This window comes from Teleopsis dalmanni, chromosome 2 (assembly GCF_002237135.1).
Source record: "Teleopsis dalmanni isolate 2A chromosome 2, ASM223713v2, whole genome shotgun sequence".
Classification (NCBI taxonomy): domain Eukaryota; kingdom Metazoa; phylum Arthropoda; class Insecta; order Diptera; family Diopsidae; genus Teleopsis; species Teleopsis dalmanni.
In genome coordinates, this window is record NC_051847.1 from 154783554 (window position 1) to 154802645 (window position 19092).

General features: G+C 31.2%; 1 protein-coding gene and 1 long non-coding RNA gene across 2 annotated transcripts; one reads left to right on the plus strand and one right to left on the minus strand.

Annotated features, from left to right (window-relative positions):
* Positions 1-4873: 4873 nt before the first annotated feature.
* LOC119681041 (jerky protein homolog-like) lies at positions 4874-10174 on the plus strand. Its single transcript, XM_038094105.1, has 2 exons — positions 4874-5693; positions 9578-10174. The coding sequence occupies exons 1-2, from the start codon at positions 5198-5200 to the stop codon at positions 9982-9984; spliced, it is 903 nt and encodes a 300-aa protein (XP_037950033.1). The 5' UTR covers positions 4874-5197; the 3' UTR covers positions 9985-10174.
* A 3873-nt stretch (positions 10175-14047) lies between these two features.
* On the minus strand, positions 14048-18626 carry LOC119681042. The gene is made up of 4 exons (XR_005252501.1): positions 18414-18626; positions 16989-17845; positions 16423-16926; positions 14048-14699 (listed from the first exon to the last, which is right to left on the minus strand). It is a non-coding gene; the product is annotated as an uncharacterized LOC119681042 (long non-coding RNA).
* Positions 18627-19092: the final 466 nt, after the last annotated feature.

Genomic DNA, 19092 nt, shown 5'->3' on the forward strand with positions numbered 1-19092 from the left:
TACAAACGAAATACCCACTTTATTTTGCTGGTGGATTTATAATAAATCCACCCAACCTCATGCAACAATGTTCGATCGAGTCACAACTGGTATGATGTTCAGTTCAAACTCATTGCAACCCACAATTGTTTTTATACGCCTGTTTCTTTTACCCTTCTTGTTTTTATTTGTCTATTTAATTAATATACATGGATTACGCTTTGAATGAATATTTTCTACCGCACTTTCAGTAAAACGAATAGGAGACATACTTTCATCATCTAATATTGGATTTTGTGTGCTCCCGGATTTGCCATCATCATTCACACCGATCTTTTCTGTTTCAAGTAGAAATAATTCCTGTTGTTGTTATTTATTTCGTACATCGTAAAGTTCTTCACCGAAACTTTTATCTTTATCTTGTAAACATGTTTTTTTTGATGGCCCGCCACCAAAATTAAACAGGTCATCATCACTATCATCATTATCAGTAAGTACTGCAATGATTAGACGTTTATAGGCTTGCTGCGTCTCTAAATGAGCTGTATTACTGCTCCGTGGTGGCGAATTATCTATTTGCACACCTGATTTTTGCTGAAAACCTTCAACTGTAGTTTTTTCTTTCCGTGTAGTTATAATAGGTAAAGGCTTTGGTTTCGGTTTGGAAATTACGTTTTTAATGGGAGATTTTTTGCCAGTTACTTTATCACTTGTCTGCATACTTTTTTTTAATTGAAATAAATTCTCTTCTTCATTACTGTCATCACTGTCATTGATAACAATTTGATTAATTTTGTTCCGTTTACGCTTTGAATGAATATTTTCTTCCGCACTTTCAGTAAAACGAATAGGAGACATACTTTCATCATCTAATATTGGATTTTGTGTGCTCCCGGATTTGCCATCATCATTCACACCGATCTTTTCTGTTTCAAGTAGAAATAATTCCTGTTGTTGTTATTTATTTCGTACATCGTAAAGTTTTTCACCGAAACTTTTATCTTTATCTTGTAAACATGTTTTTTTTGATGGCCCGCCACCAAAATTAAACAGGTCATCATCACTATCATCATTATCAGTAAGTACTGCAATGATTAGACGTTTATAGGCTTGCTGCGTCTCCAAATGAGCTGTATTACTGCTCCGTGGTGGCGAATTATCTATTTGCACACCTGATTTTTGCTGAAAACCTTCAACTGTAGTTTTTTTCTTTCCGTGTAGTTATAATAGGTAAAGGCTTTGGTTTCGGTTTGGAAATTACGTTTTTAATGGGAGATTTTTTGCCAGTTACTTTATCACTTGTCTGCATACTTTTTTTTAATTGAAATAAATTCTCTTCTTCATTACTGTCATCACTGTCATTGATAACAATTTGATTAATTTTGTTCCGTTTACGCTTTGAATGAATATTTTCTTCCGCACTTTCAGTAAAACGAATAGGAGACATACTTTCATCATCTAATATTGGATTTTGTGTGCTCCCGGATTTGCCATCATCATTCACACCGATCTTTTCTGTTTCAAGTAGAAATAATTCCTGTTGTTGTTATTTATTTCGTACATCGTAAAGTTCTTCACCGAAACTTTTATCTTTATCTTGTAAACATGTTTTTTTTGATGGCCCGCCACCAAAATTAAACAGGTCATCATCACTATCATCATTATCAGTAAGTACTGCAATGATTAGACGTTTATAGGCTTGCTGCGTCTCTAAATGAGCTGTATTACTGCTCCGTGGTGGCGAATTATCTATTTGCACACCTGATTTTTGCTGAAAACCTTCAACTGTAGTTTTTTCTTTCCGTGTAGTTATAATAGGTAAAGGCTTTGGTTTCGGTTTGGAAATTACGTTTTTAATGGGAGATTTTTTGCCAGTTACTTTATCACTTGTCTGCATACTTTTTTTTAATTGAAATAAATTCTCTTCTTCATTACTGTCATCACTGTCATTGATAACAATTTGATTAATTTTGTTCCGTTTACGCTTTGAATGAATATTTTCTTCCGCACTTTCAGTAAAACGAATAGGAGACATACTTTCATCATCTAATATTGGATTTTGTGTGCTCCCGGATTTGCCATCATCATTCACACCGATCTTTTCTGTTTCAAGTAGAAATAATTCCTGTTGTTGTTGTTTATTTCGTACATCGTAAAGTTCTTCACCGAAACTTTTATCTTTATCTTGTAAACATGTTTTTTTTGATGGCCCGCCACCAAAATTAAACAGGTAATCATCACTATCATCATTATCAGTAAGTACTGCAATGATTGGACTTTTATAGGCTTGCTGCGTCTCCAAATGAGCTGTATTACTGCTCCGTGGTGGCGAATTATCTATTTGCACACCTGATTTTTGCTGAAAACCTTCAACCAAAGAATCTATAGTACAAAGAAGTGCCACACTCATACAAACGAAATACCCACTTTATTTTGCTGGTGGATTTATAATAAATCCACCCAACCTCATGCAACAATGTTCGATCGAGTCACAACTGGTATGATGTTCAGTTCAAACTCATTGCAACCCACAATTGTTTTTATACGCCTGTTTCTTTTACCTTTCTTGTTTTTATTTGTCTATTTAATTAATATACATGGATTAGTAACGAAGTGAATGGTAAAGAAATCCCTCAAATAATTTTTCTATATACTTTGTTGCTTTATCTTCTTGTACTGGAAAGGCCCATATCATAGGAGTAAAGAGTAATAGAATATATTATTTTTTTTATTGCAACAAATGATGCACTACAAAAACCATTATGTATGTACAAATGTGATATTGGAGACATTAAGTCTGCAGTATATTAATATGTATGTTTTTATTGCACATTTGTGCATATATTTTACCTCAAAAGGAACTACTTCTTAATAGTTTGAATTTTTGGTGACTTTTTGTGATTATTTTAAAAAATATTTTTAAGATTCATATAAAAGTGTTTGAAAAGTATTTTAAAGAAAATAAAAATATTAGAAAAGTAAGAAAAATTATATTGAAAAAATGTATAGAAGTCACTAAAACCACTAAGCGCATGAGTTTGAGGAAGTTTGAGGAAGTTTGAGGAAGCGCATGAATGCTATTTACAAAGGATTGAAATGTTAAAATTGGAAAAGTCAGAAAAAGGAAAAAATCAGATTTGAGACATAAATAAATTTGTAATGTGTTTTTACACTACAATTCATACCAATAGCAAACAGGTAATTTTGTTTCATATGCTATCAAATTCAAAAACTTATCAAATGTACACAATTTTGACTTCGTCACTGAAATGCTGTTTGATCGCTTGAACATTTTACAGCGAACAAACACACAAACATGCGTATAATGTAATACAGAGGGTTGCATGTATGATTGAATACGTATGCAGTCGGGCTTTTGTCAGCCTTACTTGACTCACATATAGGTTTGAACTGAACATCATACCAGTTGTAACTTGATCAAACATTGTTGCATGAGGTTGGGTGGATTTATTATAAATCCACCAGCAAAATAAAGTGGGTATTTTGTTTGTATGAGCGTGGCACTTCTTTGTACTATAGATTCATTGGTATAAGGTATAAAAAGTGAACTGAATTCGGAAATAGCTAAATATTTAACAAAAATTGTTTAAATTTAATGAAAGTTACTAAAGTTCAAGAATAGATAAATTTTTAACAAAAAAAAAATTATGTAAAATTAATAAAAGTATGAATTGAAAGATAGAAAAGAAGTCTTTTTTTAAGAAGAAGAAGGAAAAAGTGCTATAACTGATCATAAGAATTTGAATAAAAAGCATCACACTCAATATCTAACAGACGTAAAAGGAAACAACAGGAACTGAAGGACAGTAACGGCGACTGGATCCACCGTTAGGATACAACGGTGGCCAGGTATTCCAGCTATTAAGGATACAATTTGAATAAAAGAAAAGAATAAAAAAAAAAAAAAAACTTTAAAGCTTTAACTGCATAATTTCAATTATTTTTTTTTATTAAATTTATTTGATAGTTATTATTAATCTTATATTAAATTAAAAAAAAAAAGAAAAAAAAAAAAAGATATATATTTTATTTGGTTGTTTTATCATTTACAAGAAGAAAACTGTTTTGAATGACTTGATAACTATAATTTTTTTTTGTTTTTGGGTCAATCTGTAACATCAAAGAGAAAAATATCAACATATCAGAAAAGAAAAAAAAAAAATCCATTACAACCACTGATGTATAAATATTTATTTCTTTGTTTATTTGTTTGGGATTTTTGAATTTATAACTAGGTCACACACACACACACAGCGGTGGCTGAAGTGACGTCATTTCTGCGGCTGCAAGGTAAGCTATGAAAACAAATAGCAAACGTAAAAGAGATAACTAATTTTCTCAGTTAAAAACTGAGTGTTTTATAATTAAATATTTTTTTCTTTTGGTTTCATGTTTATTATCAGTACTACAATTTTTTTTTTTTCTCTTTTCTATTCTTTTGTTGGTGTTTTGGTTAGGGAAGTTTTTTTTTGTATATACACCAATTGTCACCATATTAAGTATAACAAAGAAAAAAAAAATAGTTGTTGAGAAAGGAATGAATAAAAACCTGGTAATCACAGTAGGTTTATTATATTATTTTTGATAAAAATATATATATATATTGAAGACATTAGTGAATATTGTAAATATTTATACATGCATAAATATTTAGTAAAATTTTATTAGAAAAATATGTATATATGAAATTCTTTGTAAATATCTATATATGTATATGAAACATTGTAAATATCTATATAGGAAATATTGTAAATATCCATATATGAAATAACGTAAATATCTATATATGAGGAAATATTTGGTAAAATTATTATTACTAGTTTGAAATTATATTATAAACGTCATAAAACAATTTCTGTATTTATAGTACAGTAGAATCGCGGAAAAGTTAACTCTCGAAAAAGTTAATCTCGCGGAAAAGTTAACAGCATTTCGGCGTCCACGTAGCGCTCTAAAAAGTTAACTTCGAAGTTAACTTTTCCGAGCGTATGAATTTTTTTTTTGAAATCAACCGTTTCTTTGCCGACACAAGCCAGTGCGAGCTCTAGTTTTGATTATGGGTATTCCCCGAATATTCTATTTTCTTTCTGTTTTGTTTTGTGCTCCAAACATATGTTTTCATTCTTGTCGCAAATTACCTTGATTGAATTGTTCGGTAGCGTTTGAGTTGATTAGTTGTGAATTTTTTATTAAAAAAATGTCAAAAATACAGAAAAAACGGCAAATCAGATTAAATTTGCAACAAAAAGTAGATATATTAAGAAAACTTGATGACGGTATTGCGGGAAATCGAATAGCGCTGCATTATGGTGTGTCTAAAGTAGCCATCAGTAAAATAAACAAAAAACGCCAAGAAATTTTAAAAACAGTGGCGGCCACTTATGAAAGTGCAGAGAAGAAAACACTCCATAAGTCAGAATATCCTGATCTGGAGGTAAACTTGTACAATTGGTTCCTGAATCAACGGCAGCGTAATTGTGCAGTGACTGGTGCCATCTTAAAATCAAGAGCTAAACTCGAATTTGAAATTCTGTATCCGGGAAAAAAATTTAGTGCAAGTGATGGATGGCTGGCAAATTTTAAAAAACGGCACGGTATTCGCCTTCTCAAAATTTGTGGGGAAATTCTTTCGAGCGATACACCGAAAATAACTCCGTTTGTACATAGTCTACGAGCAAAAATCAATGAAATGGGCATCTCCGACTCCCAACTATATAACGCAGATGAATCTGGACTATTTTATCGTTTATTACCGGACAAAACATTTGTCGCAGCAAACGAACATGCCGCACCGGGAAGAAAAACTGTTAAGGAAAGAATTACATTTTTGTTGTGTGCAAACGCAGATGGTTCGCACAAGTTGAAGCCGTTGCACAGTGTAACGAGTGCGGACAAAAATCATAAAAAATGAAGGTTATTGGAATTGGAAAAGCGGTTTACATATTGATAGGTAATACTTCTACTAAGAAAAATCTGAAATATTTTTCAAAAATTTCTATGCATGGGACCACATCTTCTCATCAAAGTCACTCTAATTAGATCTTAATTTTTTTTTTGAAAAAACCTAAGTTTATAGCAATGCACTTTCAAGCCATATATTAGTTTTTTTTAGGTACAACTCTGCATAAAATGCATATATGAGTAAAATATATAATTTAGTAAGTCCGTTAACACTTTGATTTATTTTGTTTTGATTCCTATTTTCATTTTACCGTTATTCTAAAAAAGTAAATTCGCGCGCGTGATCAGTTCATAAAAGTTAAACTTTAAAAGTCTTTTTCTCAAAATTATATCAATTTATATTTCTAATTTTTTGACAAATTACTTATTCAAGTATGTACTTAAAGAATATCTAAAAATTATTTGCATCTAGCTGCAACTTTTAATGAAATGTGATTTTTTCAGTGGCACCAATTATTAAAATTAAAGAACTTTTTGAGTTATGGCTTACAGAAACAGAAAAAAATCGTGTTGAAAAAATAAATATTATGATGGAATTTGTTTTGAAAAGAGTTGGTTTTCAATTAAATAGTCAAAAACTCAAAAAGAAAATCAATTTTCTTGAAATACAATTAAAAAGAAAGTGGTTACATAGTTCGAGGATGAGAACTAAATTTATTAATAAGAATTCCGCCTGGCTTGATTTTGAGTTTAGGTACGATGACTGCAAATGTTTAGACGTAAGTACATTTTTATTTCTTGTTGCTGAAACTTGAAGTAATATCACAAAATTAGGAACCAACAACTGCTGCCTTGGAGCCTCTAAGAAGTGAAAATGAAATAAGTAATAACGCATTTAATAATAAGGGCCGTCCTGTAAAATCGTATGTTGAAAGCTGTGATAGAACAAAAAGACGTAAAGTTGAAAAACTTATATCATTGAAGTCACCAGAAGAAATTACACATGCTGCAAAACGTTTAAATTATACAGATGAAATTAAACGCTTATCGATAAATAAAGCTATCGCTTTGTGTTTTGATTTAGATTTATCGGTAAGAAAATATAATATTTTGCGGTCGGTGATACATGCTATGCATCCTGATTGCTTTCCAAGCTACCACCTTATAAAGAAAGCAAAGGAAGAATTGCTACCTAATCCTATTTTTGTGTCGGAATCTTCAGCAGAAGTGCCGCTCGAAACTTTGCTTAATGTAACAGCTAAAAGCTTATTAGCATTAAACAAAATTAATTGCAGTATGAAAATTTTATTAGAATGTAAATGGGGTTTTGATGGCAGCTCAGGTCATAGTACTTATAAACAAACATTTCCTAATGAAAACGCTACCGATGAGTTCATGTTCATTGTGGGGTTCGTTCCACTTAAAATGACAAATAATATCAACAATGATCTCGTATGGGAAAATAAAACTCCTTCTTCAATAATGTACTGCCGGCCAATAAAATTTATATTCATGAAAGAAAATCGAAATTTAATACAATCTACAGAAAAACATTTGTCTCAGCAAATCGACAAACTTGAACCATATTATTTCAAAATTGACAACTTTGATGTTGAAGTTCATTTCAAAATGTATTTAACAATGATTGATGGAGCAGTCGTAAATGTATTAACTGAAAATAGATCTTGTAGTACTTGTTATCTTTGCAATGCCACCCCTTCAAAAATGAATATTTTAACTGCAATTACAAGCCCACCAAATGAATTAAATCTTCAGTATGGATTATCAACGTTGCATGCCTGGATAAGAAGTTTTGAGTGTGTATTAAAAATTGCTTATAGAATACCTTTAGGGTGCTGGAGAGTTACTACTGATGAAGCAAAAGAAATTTTTAATAAAAATAAAAAAGAAATTCAATTAGAATTACGAAATAGAATGGGATTAATTGTAGATAGAGTCAAAACAGGCTACGGAACATCAAATGATGGAAACACAGCTAAAAAATTTTTCTCTAAATTTGAATTAGCTTCTAGTATTACTGGAGTTAACACAGAGTTTATAAAAAATTTGTACATAATTTTATGCATTTTATCAAGTGGTAAAACCATAAATTTGTTAACATTTAAAGATCTTCTACAAAAAACTCAGGAAATTTATATAGTACATTACTCATGGTACAATATGCCAGCAACTTTACATAAAATACTGATTCATGGATGTGAAGTTATACAACATTTCAATATACCAATTGGCCTTCTATCCGAAGATGCAATAGAAGCAAGTCATAAAGAATTTCGAAAACACCGATTAAACCACACTAGAAAATCATCAAGAGTTTCATCGAATAAAGATCTTTTAAATCATTTATTATTAGCTTCGGAACCACTTATATCTTCGCAAAGGAAACAAATGCGAAGGAAATCACATGCCTATGATGACATGGCGGAATATTTCATTGAAGAGAGCGTAGATTGCTCCGGTTCCGAATTTGATATAGAAAATATTACATTCAGTGACACCTCTGATGAAAGCGAATAAAGTAATTGAAATACGAGTATATGATATATGTATATATTATGAAAACTCATGAAACTTGTTATAAGTAATATATTATTTGAAACAACTCTTTTTTATACGCTTTATATTTGTAAGTAGTTGGTTTAGAAGAAGGAATTTTATGCTAATTTTTCAGATACTTTTTTATAAATATTATTTTTGCATTAAATTTCAGTAAAACTAAAAATGGGACCACGCCCATTTTTTAGAAATATGTTAACATTTTAAAAACATTTATTTGTCTAAAATTTCATTGAAATTGAATCCAATTTGTGCATTTTGATCATTCACTTTGTAAGACATGTGGGCGTAAGAATGGGCGGATCACGCCCATTTTTCAGAAATATTGTCATATTATAAAAACACATATTCCTGCAAAATTTCATTGAAATTGTATCCAATTTGCGCATTTTGATCATTCACTTTGTATGGCAGGTGGGCGTAAAAATAGGCGGACCATGCCCATTTTTCAGAAACTTTTTATTATCCTTAATATAAGTCTTTATGCAAAATTTCATGAAAATAGCATAACATTTACTATTTTTGTCCGCTTGTTATATGAACACGTTACACTGTGCGTTGGTGGTCGGTAAATCTGCAAAACCACGTTGCTTTAAGGAATTTAACAATCCATTGGAATACGCTCATACAAGCAAGTCGTGGATGAATGCACAGTTATTCTTCAACTGGTTCCACAATTCATTTATAAAACAGGTAAACTTATTTTTTGGTTTCATTTTTCATTTCTAATGAACATGACATAAAAATTTTTGAAGGCATTGTTGCTAATAGACAACTGCACGGCACATAAGCCAATTGACAGGCTGAAGTCTGACGATGGAAACATTGTAGCCATGCATCTACCACCGAACGTAACAGCGGCTTTGCAGCCAATGGATCAAAATCCCATAAGATTGGTTAAATTAGGATATCGCTCCAAATTGTTATGCAACATTGCCGCGCAAGAAAACGTTCTGGTGGAAAATATTTTGAAGGCACATTCAATTTGTGACGCCATATCGCTACTTAATTCAGCATGGGAAGAATTGCCGCAATCAATTCTTATAAAAGCGTGGAATAAGATAAAAAAAGTGGGATGATGATCAATACGATAGTGAAGATGATCTTCCGTTGTCCAAATTTATTAAAGCAAACGATGTTTACGACGATACAGTTCGAGAAGTTCAATCGTTAATGTTGAAAGTGGGAAATAATCTTAACATCAGCATTGACGATATAGAAAATAGGAACAAGGATGAAATTACGGAAGATATGGAACATTTCGAAGTGTGTGATAGTGACAATGATGATTCAATTACCGAGGAAGATATTCAACAACCGAAAGTGAGTTTCTCGAAAGCAGTTGAAAGCATCAATACCTTGATAAAATGGTCCAAAGACAACAACGATGCAAATCAGGTGGCAGACCTTATCAGTATGCGCACAAAAATGGTCAAGAATTATTACACCAAAGAAAAAAAACAAACAACTCTCGACTGCTTTTTTAAACCAACTGGTACAAATTAACAATTTTCCTTTTGTAATGGCTAAAACATAAACAAAAAAAAAAAAGGAGCTATTTCTAAGCAAATCTATGCTTATTATTGTAGTTTTTTCTTTTTTTTATGAATTTTGAAAACCGCTTGGAAAAGTTAACAATCTCGAAAAAGTTAACAACCCCAAAACGGAGCGGTTAACTTTTCCGCGATTCTACTGTATATAATAAAAAAAAAAAAAGTTACAAGAATATATTTTTTTATTTATTATTATTTTGTTTATAACTTCATTATGAGATTTTGTTGAATCTATATAGAGGGGTTGTGTTAGTGCGACGTTCCAATCATTTTTCCTAAGACAGAGATTCCTTAAAAAGAAATTGTATTCACCTATTTTCACGTGATTTTAAAAATGCAACATTTTACGAACAGCACTCAAGCATTACCGGATGTATTACCAGTGTTTCCCACATTCAAAGAAAACATGGCGATACAAGCTGGTGCTGTTAAGAACATCAACTGGGGAGTGGAAGAGTCCATCATGACTGAAATGAAAGCGGTAGGGTTACCCAGAGGTAGGACCAGCGACCTAGGTGCAAGCCTGGCGTATACCGAACTTCCTAAGGCAGCTGCAGTAGTAGTGACCATCAAGGGCAAGACTCTCCCCATATTATTCGATGCGGATTTTTTTAAATTTAAGAAACCCAAATAAATAATAATAGCTTTAGTTATATATATATTTTTTTTTTTTTGCGTGGATATATTGAAGTAATTTAGGTCAAGTAGAATGAATTAGATAAATAATAGTTTTTTTTGTTTTTAAGCATTGAAATACTTAATGAAGTTAGATTATTATGTGAATATCATACTCATTATTTGAATATTATTATATGAATACAAATAAATGTATAAATGAAATATTAATGGATTATAGATAGATTTAGTTAGGATACGAACTAAAAAAAAAAAAAAGATGGCACGATTTTTATTTTTTGTTGTTGTCTGCAGCGATTCCTCAGTTGCCAAGAACCCCACCCCAACACCGGCGAGCATACCGGGCTAGCCACCGTGCCATGAGTGGTTTCTGAGGACGCGGAACTACCAACAGGTAGACGCAACAGCATATATTACCCAAGGTAGAGAGCTACGAATGCCAAGTACATTATATGATGCAGTGACACCAGGCCTTGGAAGAGCTACACAATCTCCAGATAGCAAAGCGCAAAAGCTACTTGAAATATACACTATTGCTAGAAGTAACATAGGAAAAGCCTCACAAGACCAGACCAGATACTATAACCTCCGACGACGGGAGTGGAAACCGGAACTCGGTACACTGGTACTTAATCGTTCGCAACCATTATCTAATGCACTAGAAGCCTTTAATGCAAAATTAGCACCGAAATATGCCGGACCTTATGAAATTATAGACTTTGTATCACCGGTCATTGTAAAATTGCGTAGTCTAGACACCAATAATTTGTTGACGGCCCACATTAGTCGTATTAAACCATACTATAATTAATGGTAATTACACGCTAATAAATGTTACTTTAATAGATTTCAAGAGACGTATCAACATGGCAAGAACTGTCTAAGAATTGCACATTAAGATATTTCATAAGGCCTACGCGCGTTCGTATATTTAATTTCAGTCAGGCTTACTGCCTGCACTTCTTATGGCAACAATGTTGCAAAAGAAAACAAAATTGTTTTCCTTTAAGACGCAACTATGTTGTGCAAAACAGATCAAGTATCATTTGAAATACTTGATCGATGAATTGTTCAATCATTATTGGACATAGATATCGTCATCTGGCTATTGACGCCAAAGCTAAAGACGCTGACGAGGTGCTTTAGCAAATAGAAGCTCCAATCCTATTGGATGGAGAAAAGACGCTTCTAGAAAATTCCTAGGAATTTTAGAAGCTTGAATTTAATTGGATAAAATCCAATTTCAAATTTTCAATAACGACTTCAGGCATCAAAGGAAAAACTTTGAATTGTCAGTCGTTAGGAAAGGTTAAACAGAAACGGTCTAGTTAAAAAGTCGTTAAGAATAAAGTCGTTGGTCGGTCTCTTTAATATTAGCAACATAAAAATTAAATATATCATATACAATAAATTATATTCAATAACTTGTAATTAAAATTATTAATAATAAAATAATGTATTAATAAATAAAATATATTTTTTAAAAAACCAAAACACGAACCCAAAACTTAATTTGTGTACGCTTTATAGAGTTGTTCGGCGAAGACACCGATACAGAAGAAATGGCGAAAACAGTGAACACAGCTGAACCGGAAATGAAATCAAGTCCCTTGCATTACACCTCATTTGGCTGGGATACTGAGGACGTTCTGGAACTAACAGCCTCGCCAGTATGGTCCGGCGACGAACAAGCTATACCGCAAGCCGAAAGAAGTTGGGAATGTCCACCTACGCCTCCTGTGGCAAAAATACTACTCAGTTCAACATCAGAGGTATGTGACTCACCGGCTATAACAAGTACAACAAGACTTAGTGGTTCCATGGTTAGGGAAAATTTACAAAGCGTGTCTTAAATACAGTTATGTACCACTTAGTTGGAGGCAGGTTTAAGTCGTCTTCATACCCAAGGTAGGCAAAATCGGACACGAGTCCGCCAAAGATTACAGGCCGGTTAGTCTAACTTTATTCTTACTAAAAACAATGGAGAGGGTAATAGAGCTTCACCTAAGACAAAAGGTAGAACGTTTTCCAATCTCTAAATCCCATCATGCTTACCTCAAGGGTAGATCTACGGAAACAGCTCTACATGAGGTCATTCGTACTGTGGAAAAATCGATTTATTTTAAACAATACTCGTTGGCAACCTTTTTAGATGTTGAAGGAGCTTTTAACAATGTAAGCAATAAAGCTAGACTCGCTTTCCAGAATAGGTTTAGAGGAAGAGTTAAAAAATTGGATAATTACTATGCTAACAACAAAGGTTATTCAGTCAAAGTATATAGGATCTCATGAAATGTATTCACAGCTACAATATGACATTATGCATAATTTTTATTTCGAAAACAGTCAGCACATATCGAGCCTACTTTTAAAATGTAGAGGCGCTCTTTTTAATCTGAACGGTAGAGAATTTACAGAAGATTAATTATTGATGAATTTATATAAATAATAATATTAATAATATGCACCTCCATTTGTATGCCAATCTGACACACAACAAATATTTTATTGTCAATTTAGATTTTAAATAAAACTCTATCAATTTTGTAACTGCTGTATGAATTTTTTGAATCAATAAATAATAATAATAATAATAAACAACACCAATAACAAGAGAAACTGAATGAGGCTAAACCAATGAATGTGGATCCACATCATATTTTTATAAGACAACGAATTTTCAAAATACCATAAATAAGTATAACTCACAAAGATCAAGAACTGGTTTTGGGGAAAATAAAAGAGAACTAAAAGACTAAACTTTTTATTGATACAGGTGCCTCAAAAAAAATATATAAAAAAATTATGCGAATTGAAAGACATCGAACCGTTATCTTTCTCATTCTTAACAAAATCAATTCATGGCTTAATCCAAATCACAGAAAATTACAATGTAAACATTTTTGGTATTATCTCAGATTTTTTTATTTTACCACACATGGCAAATTTTGACGGGATTACCGGCTTCCACCTTTTAGCAAAAGTAAATGCAAAAATTGATTTACGTCGGCAAATAATAAAATACGATTTCGGTGTTAAAAAAAATTTTAATTTTAGAATGTAAGGACGTGAATTTACTTAAAGTTCAAAAAAACTAAATTTCAGCAGTAGTAAGGAAATCATTCATGAATATGATTAAAATTTAATAAATGTCATTTATAAAGAAATAAGCATATATTCTTACATTTCTATTAAATAATTCAAATAGTTATATAATTTTAAACAATGTTACATTAGATATTTACCTATGAAAATATGTATTAGCGTAAAAACGAAGAATAAACTAAATTTGTAACGAAGTTTAAATTACATTCACTTTGTGTTCAAATAAATTTTTATTGTCAAATCTAATAATTAAATTTGTTTAATGATCTCAAATTTTTAAGCTTTCGCTATATTATATTTATAAATTATGGAACCCTAACATTTCGAGGTTGTCGTATCCCGAATATTTAGTTTAAGGTTTAGTAGTTAAGTTATATTAAGTAGTATTTGTGAATGGTTGGAACAATTTCACCAATCATAGTTATATTCTAGTAATAAACATTTCGCGCCTTCTCTTGGACTGGGAACGAGTAATAATTTATATATAAATATATTTATTTGGAACTTATATTTTCAATTATAAATGAATATTGTTTTGGTTAGCGGTATTACTTGCACAATCTTGGCTAACGTATTTATAGATCACTGCATTTAAGAAAATCATTATTGTATTCAAATAATTTTTCATTACAAATCTGTTTTCAATCACTGCATTAGGCAATGTATGTATCACTTTGTGTAGTTAGGGTATAAAACTATTGTACATTTTGATTCATTTAAATACATACAAGATATCTAATTAAATTACTCCCACACAATATTAACAATTATCTTATACTAAAATACCTTTTGGCGTCAATTTTAGTTTATAAAGTTTATATGCAGTTTCATAGATGGAGTACAATTTAATTATATTCACGTAAAAGACTGCTGTTAGTTTTGTAATACCCGAATACTCGTACTTGGCAATAATATTGTCAACAGCAACTATAAATAAATTTATATGTTTTTATAGAATTTTTTATATCAGCTTTCTATATATACAGTGGCTCACAGCTTATTTCGTGCAAGCAATATTTTTGTAGATTTAGTCGTGAAAATCCAAAATTTTGTTCAAAATAAAAAATTTTAAATATGCAACTTTAAAGAATGTTTAGTTTTTATTATAAAACAAAAAAAAATTTAGCAAAAATATCAATATTCAAGAAGTTAAGTGAACAAAAACAAACATACACCAAATTCTGACCTCACAGCTTATTTCGTGCAATACATTTTTTTTAGAAAATTAATAATTTTTGGCATAAAAAAGTGAATTTTAGTATTTAGTGGGATAGTCCTTTTGTTTAATTACTGCCTCCAACCTTGAACGCATTGAAATAACTAATTTTTGAGTATATTCCACTGACATTTTTTGCCATTCCAATTTTAAAGCAGCTTTCATACTTTCCTTGCTATAAATGTTATGTTTTCTTATGTTAGTTTCCAGAATATGCCATAAATTTGCTATGACACTAAAGTCAGGTGATTGTGGAGGTGTTTGGATGATGTGTGGATAACTCCCAACAAGCCAAGTCTGCACAAGACCCGACTTGTGCTTCAGATCGTTATCCTGGTAAAAACAGAAATTGTTAATTATACCTAAATATTCGGCACTTTTATGCAAATTTTGCTTTAAAATATTAAGATACACTTCTTTATCCATTGTTGATTCTATAAATTGTAGATTACCTACTCCTGCCGCTGATTTACACCCCAATACTATCACATGCTTGCCACCGTGTTTAACTGTGCCATATAAATTTTCTTTTTGGAGCTTAGTATGTGATATATTTGGCGTATTTTTAATAGTATTTCACATATGATATACCATCTGAAGCGTAGAGATCAAATTTACTCTAATTGACAAAAAATACTGCGTTTCAGAAAGAACTATTCTTGTACAGGTGGTGTTTGGTAAACTGCATGCGAAACCGTCGGCAGGCATGTGATAGTATGGGGGTGTAAATCAGCGGCAGGAGTAGGTAATCTACAATTTATAGAATCAACAATGGATAAAGAAGTGTATCTTAATATATTAAAGCAAAATTTGCATAAAAGTGCCGAATATTTAGGCATAATTAACAATTTCTGTTTTTACCAGGATAACGATCTGAAGCACAAGTCGGGTCTTGTGCAGACTTGGCTTGTTGGAAATTATCCACACATCATCCAAACACCTCCACAATCACCTGACTTTAGTGTCATAGCAAATTTATGGCATATTCTGGAAACTAACATAAGAAAATGTAACATTTATAGCAAGGAAAGTATGAAAGCTGCTTTAAAATTGGAATGGCAAAAAATGTCAGTGGAATATACTCAAAAATTAGTTATTTCAATGCGTTCAAGGTTGGAGGCAGTAATTAAACAAAAGGACTATTCCACTTAATACTTTTTTATGCCAAAAATTATTAATTTTCTAAAAAAAAATGTATTGCACGAAATAAGCTGTGAGGTCAGAATTTGGTGTATGTTTGTTTTTGTTCACTTAACTTCTTGAATATTGATATTTTTGCTAAATTTTTTTTTGTTTTATAATAAAAACTAAACATTCTTTAAAGTTGCATATTTAAAATTTTTTATTTTGAACAAAATTTTGGATTTTCACGACTAAATCTACAAAAATATTGCTTGCACGAAATAAGCTGTGAGCCACTGTATAAATACTTACTATATGAAACAGGATACAATAACTAATGCACTCTCCACATCAAATATGGTCGGTTGTAAGTTCTTACTATCAAAGTAAAAAATTTTACTTCATTTGATTAAAACCAAATACTTTGATATTTAGGAGGAATACGTGTGCATATGACATCGTTACAGCATCGTCTATTATATTATGTTATCATAAGCAGTAGCTGGGAGTGCATATCTCATCCTTATTGTAGTAATTATTCAAGCAATATTCACTGGTAATTGGCAATTTCATAAAAAAATGTTGATCGTTTAGTGTTATTGTTATCATCATATATAAGTATTTGTAACATGATTTATGCGTTTATTTTGTTATTGATGTTTCTTCTACCAAATCTGTGTTCATTTTTAAAGGAACACCAGTACCATTAGATGTATCACATTTTATATAGGAATTATTGAATTTTTATTGTAATTTCATAGAGTCGGAAGATCACTCAGTTCAGTTGGTTTTGATGTCAGTATACATAAGTTGCCACTATAAGAATATTCAAATATAGTAATGAATTTTTGTTTACAGAGATGTAAAATTGAACTTACCACAACATAAAACTGAATATACAACGCTTATAGCTTTATATCGAAAGTACACTAGACAATATCCAAGAGCCATTCAGCAAAAGCAATGATGATGTACCACTTTAAAAAGTGTCTTAATTTTGCCAAAATTGGAAACCAAGTATTTTTGTATAACGGAATATATATAAAACGTGGATAGACTCATATTCTCATTCCACTTAGCAAACACCGACGATCATATGCCACTGAAACTAACATCTGATGAAGCGGATATGCTTGTTTCATAAAATACATCGTGAAATAAATGGTCAACTATTGTAATAAGTTAATGACTGTTATAATTCATTGAATACTGACGACTTGCAGTTGAGAAGTAACCACATTTTGCCACTTAGTTCCAAGTTAATCTCAGTTAAAATCACACCCATCCTTAATCCACATTTAACCCGTTTTACACTTCGTTTATCTAACCATTTTCTAACCCATGTTTTCGGCATTTGTAATTTAAAATATGCAAAATATTTTTATCCTTGGGATACAGGCAAAATTTTTTGAGTGGCCAAGTCATGATTTCATGTAACAGGCATTCAAGTATATTATTGAATATATGTAGCATCCAATTAGACAGAAGAGCAAGTAATATAATAAAAGTTGAGTAGTTCCAGGAGTGGCACTATTTTAAGTTACGGAACCACAACTCTACAACAAAGTGCAGCTCACTACATAAAACAGGAACAATGCCAGCAGGTTCTGCCCACTTGCAGGTGCTGCCCAAAACGATTAAAGTTGAATAGTGACTGTTGAAGGATCGCGATGTCTGCAGCGGCACAAATGTAATTATAACAGCAACTGTTGAGGCAGCATTAATTGGCGAGTCCCTATAAATAATAAAACAAAATCTATAATAAGAAAATAAAACATTTATTTTTTATAAAAATGATAATCTCGAATCATTACTCAGATCTTATTAAGATGGAAGTCAATGTCTTAATATGAACTGGGTGAGGTCATATTAAAACCCACTTCCAGTCACATTATTTAATAAAAAGCAATCCAAATAAGAGCAGCAATAAAATATATTTCATTGCTGCTTTCGAAGCGCCAACTCTTTCCAGGAATATCGCCGCCATGACAGCATTTATTCTTAAACCTAGCACTGCATAAAAAACTTCAGTACAAAAAAAAATTTTTTATACATTTTTTATCGTTTTAAAACGATAAAAAAAAATAAGAAAGCCACAAAGCCACAACGCATGGCTTCATAACGGCGTAGAGGACTACGCGGCTTCAAACGCAAATGCTGATCAAAATTTACAGCTAATCATAATTTGGGTTTTATATGCGAAAATTGAATTTTAAATATTAAAATGTTATAATACTATTTAATATTAGAATTTTTATACTTAAATACACACAATTCATATAACATTAAATTATATTTCTTACACATCTGTTTGGCGTCTCATTAAGTGCTCAGTCTCTTTACAATTTTGTAAATACTTTTGCGTAATTTCGATACTTTAATTTGAGCATATTAAAGCACTTAATTACAAATCCATATAAATAATATTTATTTTGTACATATTGGATTATTTTTTTTACTAAAACTTTAATGCAACCGGCTTCCTACAAACCACACTGCATGTCAAAAACTAACCTTCCGCAAAAAAACAAATTGAAAACTGCAGTACGTCTTATAGCGTATGTTCAATGTAAGAAAATGAAAGAATGCATCAAATAACAATAGCAAGATGGGAGACCGTACGTTATCCGAAGAAGCTTAAGAAATTGCTATTAAAACTTAATATATGACATATTTATAATATAGTCGTGTGTGAGTTCGAGTAAATTGTGGTACAGTAAATTAAAATTTTCTTGGATTTTTTTTGGCACTTATGTAATTATTTATTTATTGCACTTATTTATTATATTTGGTTAAAAGTTTTCAAATTTATTTATATATTTATTAAAGATGGTATAAAATTTTCACAATGGTAACACATAACTTACTTAATTTTTATCTAATTTACCCTAATCGAAATTCTAGTGAATACCAACATTCGCTGCCATACCGACACAATATACTATTTCCCTGAATTTACTATCAATTTACTCGAAATCGCAC

Coding starts and splice junctions, on each gene's coding strand:
- LOC119681041 (XM_038094105.1), top strand. CDS start 5,198: ATGTCAAAAATACAGAAAAAACGGCAAATCAGATTAAATTTGCAACAA. Junction 5,694..9,577: donor AGCAAAAATCAATGAAATGG/GCATCTCCGACT, acceptor ACGATAGTGAAG/ATGATCTTCCGTTGTCCAAA.